At 34.4% G+C, this 11,899-nt stretch overlaps 1 protein-coding gene across 1 annotated transcript; it reads right to left on the reverse strand.

The window, feature by feature from the left end:
* Window positions 1–4,271: 4,271 nt before the first annotated feature.
* LOC107798295 (peroxisomal adenine nucleotide carrier 1-like) lies at window positions 4,272–8,968 on the reverse strand. The gene is made up of 5 exons (XM_016621264.2): window positions 8,642–8,968; window positions 6,258–6,489; window positions 5,382–5,528; window positions 5,033–5,190; window positions 4,272–4,952 (listed from the first exon to the last, which is right to left on the reverse strand). Exons 1-5 carry the CDS (start codon window positions 8,782–8,784, stop codon window positions 4,682–4,684), a joined length of 951 nt encoding a protein of 316 aa, XP_016476750.1. The 5' UTR covers window positions 8,785–8,968; the 3' UTR covers window positions 4,272–4,681.
* Window positions 8,969–11,899: the final 2,931 nt, after the last annotated feature.

Genomic DNA, 11,899 nt, shown 5'->3' on the forward strand with positions numbered 1-11,899 from the left:
TATTTAGATCATTTATCAAAAGAAACGGATCTGACCATAATAAAGAGCGCAGATACGGAATTCGATAGGCATTAAATACCGGATACGTTAGAGAATTTGTATCGATTACAATGATTGTGTAACGTAGCATTCAATGTCTTTAATTATTCATAATAGCCTCATTATGATTTGAAGGAAACACATATCTTCAAGATACCTATAAAAGGGAGGTATCTAGTCACTTGTAAGAAAACGACACAATTGAAATATACTTTGATTCACTTGTTTTTCTCCTGATTACATTCTGGTTACTCCAAATTACTCTCTTCTACATATTCTATTGATTATCAGTAACCCGCGCTCTTCTAAATTCTAGCTTTGACTGAAATTTATTTTTTGGTTAAACAATAATAGAAGGAGATTCATACCCAACATATATCCCCAATCTTCTTTGCAGTCCCATCTTTGTGCGTTGTGGTGGAGCAATTGGAACATATACTGCACATCCAAATATTCTAAGATGGGAAATATTTGGCTCCTGACCAAGAGCCAATTGTATTGGGGAGACTTTGTGATAACTTGTAGGTCTGATCCACACAAGAGCTGCTCCATGCAAAATAGCATGGCCCCACGCTGAAATGGGAAGTTTTGTTCTCATAAGCATTGGTCTAGCAATTAATTGGAGATGTTTGATCAGTGATTCTGCTAGACCATTTTGAGTATGAACATGAGCAACTGGATGCTCAATTGCTATCCTAGTTGATATGCAATAATCATTAAAGGCCTAGGACATAAATTCACCAGCATTATCAAGACGAAGTGTCTTAATTGCATAATCTGGAAACTGTGTTCTTAATCTTATTAATTGAGCTAGTAACCTCGCAAAGGTCAAATTGCGGGTTGATAACAAGCACACATGTGACCATCTTGTAGATGCATCTATCAAAACTATAATATCTAAATGGTCCACATGGAGGGTGTATGGACCCACATATATCACCCTGTATACGTTCCAAAAATGCAGGAGATTCAACTCCAACTTTAATTACTGATGGTCTAATAATCAGTTTTCCTTGAGAACATGCAGCACAAGAGAATTCTTTAGTTTGAAGAATCTTCTGGTTCTTCAATGAATGACCATGTGAATTCTCAATTATTTTGCGCATCATATTATAACCGGGATGACCCAACCGGTCATGCCAAATAATAAAATCATTAGTAAATTTCTTGTTTACTATGACATGTGATTCAACTACACTATTAGTGTAGTATAATCCGGAGGAAAATGCGAGAAACACATACTTCTTTTCCGCTTTTATTGTAGTAATATAAAGGTATTCAACCTTCCCTTTATTGGTAGTCTCAATATGATAGTCATTTTGGCGAATATCTTTGAAACTCAACAAGTTTCTTTGAGACCTACTACAATATAATGCATCATTAACAACCAATATAGTTCCTCCTGGTAGTAATACAGTGACTCTTCTAGAGCCCTCAATTAATTTTGTACTACCAAATATTCTAATTATATTGGCTTCTTTCATAATTAATAAGAGAAATATCTCTTATCTTTTATATGGTGTGCGTTGTAGCACTACTAGAAGACATATTTCTCCTTTATTATTCATACAGCCAACTGAAGACTGGGAAGTTTTCATATTTTTCAAGAAGAAAAAAATACATCATAAGTAATATTGAAAATTTTAAGAACAAAAGAAACTATATTTATGAAATTAAATACCAACAACATAAAAAGTTTTATTCAAAATATGAACTTCATAAAAAGAAATACATTTATTCTTATAATTTTTCCCAATAATAAGTCTTCAGTTATGATGCTCAAAGAAGTCTCTAGCTTCTAAATGAGTAATATTTGCAAGACTTTCAAAAATATCATTTTTATAAGCAAGGTTTGCATCAACTTTATCATGATTATTCATAGGGCCCGCCTCAACATCATTTTGAAAAGTCAAGTAAGTCTCAACTTTATTTTGTTTCCCTTTTATAGATGCTTGATAAAGTTTGACAAAATGTTCAGGTGTACGACAAATTCGTGCCCAATAACTTTTTATACCACTTCGGTGACAAACATTACCTTTGCCTTTTGAAGGATTACTCTGAGAACCCTTATTGTTCTCTTGTTTATAATGATCACAACCATGGCGATTATTATTTCGCCACTTGCCACGCTCACGTATATTTATACGACCACGATAATTATTTTATCTTTTTTCAGACTTTGGATCAATCATTCCCAGATTCGCTTCTGGAAATGGAGCTGATCCAGTGGGGCGAGCTTCATGATTTTTCATTAAAAGGGCATTATATTGTTCAGCCACCAAAAGACATGAAATTAACTCAGAATATTTCTTAAATCCCTTTTCATGGTATTGCTGCTGTAACACCATATTTGAGGCATGAAAACTGGAAAGAGTCTTTTCCAGCATGTCCTCATCATTCATAGGTTCCCCACATCATTTTAGTTGGGAAATTATTCTATATACAACAGAATTATATTCACTTATGGTCTTATAATCTTGTAGCCTTAAGTGCATCCACTCACGACGAGCTCTTGGCAATACCATGGCCTTTAGGTGGTCATATCGTTTCTTTAAACTAGTCCATAATTGAAATGGATCTTTCAAGGTTAAATATTCACTTTTTAACCCTTCATCGAGATGATGGCGAAGGAAAATTATGTCTTTCGCCTTATCCTGACTTGATGCTTCATTTCCTCACCATGACCTTTAGCGTCAAGGTGAATTTCAGCATCAAGTACTCATGGTAAATAGTTATTTCCAGAGATGTCAAGTGCCATAAATTCAAGCTTTGACAAATTCGACATAGTGAAAACTATCATAGAAATAAGTGAATTAGAATGACAAGAATTATTATCAATGAAAAATTCAGTGCAGTACATAATTGTATATTAATATTCTATATGTATATTTATCAAACAAATAATTATGTGCAGTGCGATGATAAATTAGTGTTTAATATTATCCACAAAAACTTTAGACATGTAACTATATTTTCATAGAATAAATAAGTTGAAGTAATATGTACTATTATAATTTTGTTCTACTTAGAATACGTTTCAATAAGCTAAGTAGGTATAAAACTAGATGATATCAATTCTGACAAGTTTCAACATTCAATACGATACATCTAATAGTTAAGTTGTTAATTTTAAAGTCATTAATTAGTTTGTACACTTAGGTGATAAATTTATTGAATGCACATTTAAACCTTTTGAAAATTTTACAAGAATTTCTTCTAAATGCATATTCTGTTAGAATATTTGGATGTGGCCTTAATTAGTCTAATTATTTTAATTCAATTTTAATACTTATTTATTTATGTGTATGATTAAACTTCTTCGTAGTAGTTTATATAATGAAATAACAATTTAACTGAAACTTATTGTTTTCATACCAATGCAATTATTATAATCATATTCAAAACAAGTTATGCATATGGAAATTAAATTGCATGTTAAAGAAGATCCTAATAGAAACATTATAAACATAGGAATGTATACCTAAATCGGAAAAGAAACTGACTACCTCTTTTAGGAAGAAGATAAAATTCGGATGAAGCAGATAACCTCAGTTGGTTAGAACCTCGTGCTAATAACGTATTAAGAAATGAGAGCAAAATAGCATAATATATTAATTGAGATAAAATAAATATGAGGGAGAATATTTTGTTATTTCTTTTCTTGGTATATCTTTCATAGGGTCAAAAGTTCCCTATTTATAATGGTACAAATTCATTCACTAGTTATAAGTTAATGTACTTCTTAATTGAATACATGAATACAAAGTACGTTAAATGGACATACAAATGTATTCATCTCACTCACATGCATTCATCTCATTTATAACACTCCCTTTTTTTTTTTTTTTTTTTTTTTTTTTTTTGTGGAAAACAATATGGAGAACTGGGAAGTTTCAAAAATAAATAGAATGTTGTAAGAGTTTTGATGGAAAAACATGCAAAAGCTATAATATATTATCTAGAGCTGGTTTTATTGATGAAATGTATATGGGTAAATTTTTGTTTAACAAATTAAAAGAGTCTTAAACAAACTCTCCTTTGAAAGTCAGTTTTGTTTGGAAAATAAAATGTTTTGAGTTTTTCTTTGATTAATTTGAAGATTAAGTACACGCATATAGAATTTCGTAAACTTGTGATTGTATTTTTCAAAACGGAAATGACTAGTTTTCCATAAAACCAACTACAGTTTTTCATCCTCATATATCCACGAGTTTTAAAAAAGGAAAAAAAAATAATATAAAATTATCCCCTTGTATACCACGATGAACTTTGAGGAATTAGTTCATTCAGTTTAAACAACAGATCCAAGTTCATATTGAGAAACCAACTAAATAGGGAATAAGAAAATCAAATGTTGATTGTTTCTCTCCTACATTATTGAATAAACAAATGTTTCTTGTCAGATTATTCTCTTCTAATAAGTCTGAAAACTATCATCATATTGTCTTAAATTCAATCATTTGCTCGAGATCTTGCTGCTTGTAATCACATTTGTTGTATGCTCTGGACCTGAATACTGGTTAATAATGAATCTTCTCCACCGTTGAAGCTAAATACTTCGATTGCAACAATCTTTCTTCTGATTTCTCATCAAAGCCATTATCCGCAGATACTTCAGCACAGTTGATCACAAGTAAACGATTTATGTACTTTTTAGCCTTCTCTGCCTGATTAGTAGAATTCTCCTAAGTGCAAGTATGAGGACCCAAGTTGAGGCGGAGATCTTTTCCTTTATCATTAGAAGCAATGCTGAACTTAACACTGTTTTGAGGATTTGAGCATGTAATCCCTTGAAGAAACCCAAGATACCTTCTTTCTTCCAGATAGAGCATATGACACCACTGATTGTCTTACTTGATTTTGGTTCAGCCTTCTTATCCTCGTCGTCCGCTGCTTGAATCATGACCTTACACCTGATTTCAGGTTCATGTTAAAAGGCTTACATTGGATTTGAAATGACGCGAATCCATGATAAAATACAAAAGAGATTCACCTGATGGCTGGATAGGTTAGAACTGTGGCTATGCTCTTTGACAGCGCACCTAATGCAAAAGCTGAGAATGCAGAAAGTACAACAGGCGATGCATCTTTTTCTGTCGTCTTCTCCTTACCTTTCAGCAAGTGTTGTTTAAGTTGATCAAAAACTGTATACTGCATCACATAAACATCTATTTTATCAAATCCCAACATTACTTAGTTGAAAAAAAAAACTGTGCTTCACATATATTGACATTACTTGAATTAACAGCGTTTCAAGTAATCCAATCAAATTTGTATAAACTAATTCAACTATAGTTACTTATTCAATTAACAAGAAATTAATTCTAAAGAATATTAAATACCTGAATGGCAGGGTTGGATGTCAACAGTAAAGAAATTCCAAGGCCATCAAATGCTTCACTCCAACTACCTTCTGTAAGTGTTTTCCAGAGGCCTTTCGATTTACCAAAGGCACTTGTCTGCATCCTTGAGGAAGCAGTATCTAGTGGCTACAGAAGAATATCAAATAACTTAGCATCAGAATCCAATTGAGCAACGTGATTCTCGGTTACATGAGATTATATTATATAGTATGCTTTTGGCTAGCGAATATCCATGCAATTCTGATGATAAAGAAGTGGAAAAAGAGCTATCGACATTGAGCAATGAGTTTTTGGCTCTTGCACCTACAGTCTTCCATTTTTAAATTCTATCGCACAGAAAACCCTTACCATAAGTCATGAGTTTATATCATACCATGACCATGGATTAGACATCAGAGATATTTAGTGTTTAGATGGAAACAATCTAAAATTGAGAGAGTTGCACTAATTCTTTTGCATACAGCAGCAGTAATGAGCAAGCAACCTGGAAAGTTGCTCCACTAATATTTTACCGGTCTATGTGCCAGCACTACGAATAGGAGGAGTAAAATGTGCACTACACAAAACTAGTTTCAATGTCCCAACAATTTCTTCTTAGTTCCTTCCCATTTGGGAAAAAAAAACAGATCAGCATTACTGTTAGCCATATTAAACAGACACCAAGCTTGCTTGTCCCTCAAGAAGCATTTGCACTTGTTCATAATAATAAGCCTCAAGCTCACTTGTAGGTCCTACTTCCTCACAACATACACGTGACGAAAAAAAAGGTAGAGCTTCAACACTACTCTTTTTCTTTTTCCATTAAATCTTTAACAAGAAACTAATCAACTTGAAGGCGATTTACGAACTGCTTACCTGAGTTGCTAGGGCCGTACAAGCGCCAGCTGCAGCTGCAATTATCAGATTGGCTCTTGTTCCAATGGATTTGGCACCACTTCTCTCCAAATAGAGTCTCTTAAAGTAGCTATATCCATAGAAATATACAAACTGGGCAATGAAAGATTGCAAGTTCTTGGTTCCCAGACCTTGGTACAGTGACAGTACCTTACCCCTTGATATTGCCTCCAGCAAAACATCAGAGAGATTCCTGCAGAAGGAGAAAATGAATCAGCGACAAATTTAACGTCAGAAAAAGTATAGTACTCGAAGTTCTAACATACATATGGACGAGGTACCGGAGAAGAAACTATATATCAAATATCAATGGATGTGCGGTGTGCGAATTTCAGATGTGCTCACTTTCATGAGATAAATAATTGAAAAAGGGGACACTGTTAAAGAAGCTAAGAGCATCTCGTACTAGACTTCATTATAAAATCCAAGCCTTTAAAGGAGTGGTCCATCATATAAAATTAGGAAAAGATTTCTTCCTTGCCACCAAGAGAATGAAACATCAGTTGGTTGACAACATCATTTTGAGTACGTAATCAGGGATTCAACCGTGTCCCTTTAGGCAGGACTCAGTACATTAGACTCGCAAGTTAACTTATCAATCAATCAGAGAAAAACAAAATTAAAAAGTTCTGAGGTTTTAAGCTCAATGGCGATTTTCTCATCCATATTAATAAATAAATTGTTCAAGTAGATAATCTCTAACCCAAAATATTTATCTTTGACAAAGTGATAATGCTGACACCCTGAGAAATAGTGTTAAAAGTTTTATCTTTGACAAAGTGATAATGCTGATACCCTGAGGAATAGTGTTATTACATGAGGCAAAGGGACCGGACCAAAAGCTCCAAGTCTATACCATGCACTTCATTTGCACGAAAATATACAGGATATTTTAATCCTCATACTAAAGGTTGTAAAATAAAAGAGATGACGACCACCCCACACACACAAAAATAAATAAATTAAATTAACCTTTATTTTACAGTTCAAAGTAATGGTCTACAACCTATAAAAGCCTCTCTAGTGACCCTGAACAGGAGGAGGTATAGCAACCTGTTAATCCTTCTAATATAAGCAGAATATGCAATAGAAAGCTCCTGCATTGTTTGGCCTACCAGATATTGGAAAATTTTCTTAATCTGGCTAACGAAAGATTGGTTTGGATTGGACTTCTGTAGATCAAGCATCATAGTCACACTGCTTTTTGTACAATAATGACCAAATCTTCTTGCCTGGAAATTCTAAAGTCGAGAAACCTATATGAAGGCAATACCACAATTCCTCACCATTCCAAACAAGTTTCACAAGAGAATACAACATTAGAAGAACAGTAAAATCTTTTAAGGATCCTGGGATCAACAAAAGATATGCAACATATGTAATTATGACTAATAAGGTTAATGTAAATAGTGCCAACAGCACAACCAATCTCTCACATTATGAACACGGACCACTGACTCTTACTCGTCAAGAGAAAATGAAGACCGACTCTTATCAATGCAATTCTTCAGAAGAAAAAAAAGCAGACAAATATTCATATCTGTATTTGAAATATTTGCTTAGATAACCAGGTAAACTGAAGCTTTGCAATGGACTTGTCCTTTTACTCAAGCCCTTAGTCTTGAGAGTTGAGACGACACAGTTCTTACAGAAATTTCTCTCTTTTTCTCTTCTAAGAAGTCATTTCTTACAGATGATTTCTCACTATCCTACCCTCTGAGATGCAGTAAATAATGTTACAAATTTTAAGAAAAGGAACAAGTCATTTTTTTACATTAACTCTGATAACTTAGGAAATCCTGAATCATCCATTTATTTCTCTGTAAAACTCAAATACTGGAAACTCTCTTTTTCTTCGTGAAAGAGAAATGCTGCAGAAAGAAAGCCTTTTTCAGCCAAAAGGCAAGAATATAACAAGATAATTTGAAGAACAAACTCTTAATAAAGGATAATATGTAATTAAGCAATGGCAGCTTTACCATAATCGAAATTCACTTTTACTCTTGAGTACTAGATTTGGCCACATGAATTTCAATTGACCCGTTAACTAAAACTAAAACACGAATCTGATTCATAAGTCCCTTTTAAAGATCCAAACTTTGATTACCAATCAAGGATTCCCATTGATCCAGTCCCACCCCTTCACAAAAAAATTCATACTCCTTTAATTCAAAAAAAAGCGTTGTAGAAAAAGAGGGAAAAAAAACAAAGAATCTGCCCATTCAGAAAAAACAACCAAAAAGGTGATCAAACAACAAAAGAATCCAAAAAAGGAAAAAAGAGAGAATTCCATGATCAGATGATCAGAGACATAGGAAGTAATCGGGTGAAGAAATCAAGAGAACCTGTATTTACGGAGACCATGAGCTTGAACCTCAGCTTGGTACTTAGCTTTACAGGTATCAAGAGGGTACAAGATAGTAGTGCTAACTAGAGCTCCTATGGCTCCAGAAGTCGCCTCTGATATGGATTCCAGATCACCTGACATCTCTCTTTCTCTCTCTTCCTTCAACTATATAATCAAGAATTCTATTTACCGCATCACAATTATCAAAAACCCAACTTTATAGTACTACTACTTGAGCACGGATCATTTAACAAACGCGGAAATTCCAACATCTAATAAGTCATTGTCTTAAAGGGAGAAAAGTAGGCGGCTTTGTACGCGAATTTGGTTTCCTGCGTTATGAAATACTATGAATTAACCCAAAGTGTGATTACACGGTGGGTGTGTGTGGGGTCGAGGATGGGTCTTCTTGGGATGTGTAATACATGATATATTAAAAATGATTTTAGCTCATATTAAAAAATATATAATAATAATAAAACTAAAAAATTTAGCTCCTATGTGTTTACAATATAAATGCATTTTATACTAGTTATACAATTTTACCCTGTCGTAATAAATTATTATCTGTTTATTTATTAAATTAAAATATTTATTTTGCAAAAAATTACTTATTTGTAATTATATATTACGTGATAAAAACTTGCCAATAAATAGTTAAGTAGTTGATCTCGGTTGGAAAATGATTTTGGTTTTTTGCGTTGTTTACATTTTCCACGTGACATATCCTAAAGGTGGACTGGAATTGGTGATGGGGTCCGTCTTCGCTACGCGACTCCTTTGACCTTGGCTTGCCAAAAGGGACTTCCTAGTTTCCTCTTCGTGCCCGTTTGGGAAACTTCTTCGTAATTTTTATTTGTAGGGAAATTTATTTATTTGATTTAGCCATTTTTTCACAAAATCTGCAGAATTTTATAGGATATGTTTTCTTTTGTTTTTGGGGAAAGGGTTAAATTTGTCCCTTTACTATGCGAAAAGAATAAACTTTACCCTTCGTTATAATATCAGTTTGAAGATACCCCTAATATTATAGAAGTAGATCAAATATGCCCCTCTTCCATTAAAGTTGTCCAAGGTGGACGCTCAATACCATGTGACACTAACATGTAGGTGAGGTGGACACATGACATGTCACCTCACCCCAAACCCATTTTACCCCTCCCTCCTCCTCCTTCCACCACTGCATTGCAAGATAAATTGTCCATTGTTCAAGTTTTTTTATATCATCTCTGAACCTATCTCAGGTGACCAAAAGGCAGACTTCTTACCATTCTTTGACCAGGTTTGGTTAGCGTCCATATAGCTGATGTTCCAACTAAAACCAGTGTCATCAACACCTATTAAATGTAGTTTTCTTTTGTCCGATAACTTCTCAACTAGATTCAAAATTTCCCTGTGGCAATTGAACTTTTTGTTTTTAAATTGGCAACCGAGAATCGAGATAACAACTTTGTCCAAAACGTTGTAACTCAAATCTTTAAAGCAGTCGTGAATGTCTAATGAATAAAAGTTTAATGTTCTTCCCCAAGAAAAAGTCATTACCCCGATTACGAATCAAGAAATAAATAGCTGCTGAGAGATTATCACGTCACTGTCGAAATCGGGTTCGTCCATTATATGACTAGCCGAGGTTAAAACGTGAAGGTCAAAGCTCGAGCTCGGGTTATATCGCACCAAGGTGCGAAGTTAAATCGTTGAGCTCGTGACTCCAGGACAGAACAAGATCGAGGGAACTTTGTCGACCCAAATAACGGAAGGCCGAAATATCCGGGATCGGTTGGAGAACACAGCGGAAATCTCGGCACGTATCAAGGAAAGGCTGATCAATTAGCAAATCACGAGATTGATTACCTTTTATAGAATTGTATCAAGAGTATGACTCCCCTACTATATAAAGGGAGGTTTGATCATTTGTAAAAGACATTGTAATACGCAACAAAAAGCAATACACTGTTATTTCTAGCTCTTATCATCTTGTTATTCTTTTCTTACATCAGTTGAGGCATTTCTTGGTTCGAGGGTGATCAAACTCAAAGGTCAAGACTGTTCAATTTGTGTGGTTTACGTTTATTCTCTTATCATCAATTTCAATATTAATCTGTTTTCATAATTTGTATCAAGTTATATCAAGTATCCTTAAAACCGCGTATAAATTCAATTGTTATCCGATTTTAAGGGTAAAGAATTTGGGCGTCTATCACGGGGCTAAAGGTAATAGTGATTACCTGGTACAAACTTTCATAACACACACTATTTTACACTTGTTCTTTGGAGTATCTTTGATTCCAGGACCAAAATGTCGAACTCGCAATCAACATCCCTACACGTTGACAATGATTTCGGCCAAAACGGTGAAAAATGATAACATAGCACTAGGGAACGACGTACCCCCAATTGGCCTTGATGGAGTTTCAGCTGTATATCCAATCGAACGTCAGCTCACATATAGCCGTCAACGCAAATTTGGCCGTCGATCCCAAGGGCAGCGTCCGTGGGGATGTTTGATCAGCCGCTCAAAGCATACATGGTGGCGAAGATGGCGGGATCAGCCTGCGGGTGATCTTCGAAATGTTGCAAGCTCAACAGGCAGCGATAGCCCAGCTCCAAAATCAGAATCACCCACCGAGTAGGATCGAGCCCGAGTTGCCCCAAGAAGTTATCCACAGGGTCAAATCGCTTTTGTTATAGCCCGCATTTTTGTAAGTTAAAGTTTCGTCGTAAGTTAATCGACGTAAAGTTCGAGAATGAGATTATTTTGACATTACAAGCATTATACTATTTCAAACAAGTGATCAGTAAATTCGTGAAGGTGAGAGGTAAGCAAATCGAAGAAATTGAATTTCGTCGAAGTTTGACATTTTTGATAAAATACGGCCCAAGCTAAAATACTCGGTATTTATGGACTAGTGCCATACAAATTACTACATGACCATGATAGTAAGGTGTATAAAGTATGTGAAAAGTGAGTAGTATTTTAAGTAAGTGAAAATAATTCTTAATTATGTGGATAATTGGTTAATTATTAGGTAATGGTGCATTACCTAGTTAATTAATAATTAGTAGTGAATTAATTGAAGTCTTTGGATAAAGACTAAAGTAAAACATGGCAGCAAGCCACTTCTTAGACAATGACTCTTAGTCATTTTAGATAGGTGGCAACCTAACATGATTAATTACAAGGCACTTCCCTTCTCATAGTTTCAATACAATCAGATGTGAGCTTTTGTAAAGTTAGCAACGTGATTTCTTTCAAAGT

The sequence above is a fragment of the Nicotiana tabacum genome, chromosome 7 (assembly GCF_000715075.1).
Source record: "Nicotiana tabacum cultivar K326 chromosome 7, ASM71507v2, whole genome shotgun sequence".
NCBI lineage: Eukaryota > Viridiplantae > Streptophyta > Magnoliopsida > Solanales > Solanaceae > Nicotiana > Nicotiana tabacum.

Bases quoted from the DNA above. Each gene is read 5' to 3' on its own strand.
- LOC107798295 (XM_016621264.2), bottom strand. From the start codon at position 8,784: ATGTCAGGTGATCTGGAATCCATATCAGAGGCGACTTCTGGAGCCATA. The intron at 5,191-5,381 runs GTATTTAATATT...TATGTGATGCAG, and splicing joins CATCCAACCCTGCCATTCAG to TATACAGTTTTTGATCAACT. The intron at 4,953-5,032 runs GTGAATCTCTTT...ACCTGAAATCAG, and splicing joins CTAACCTATCCAGCCATCAG to GTGTAAGGTCATGATTCAAG.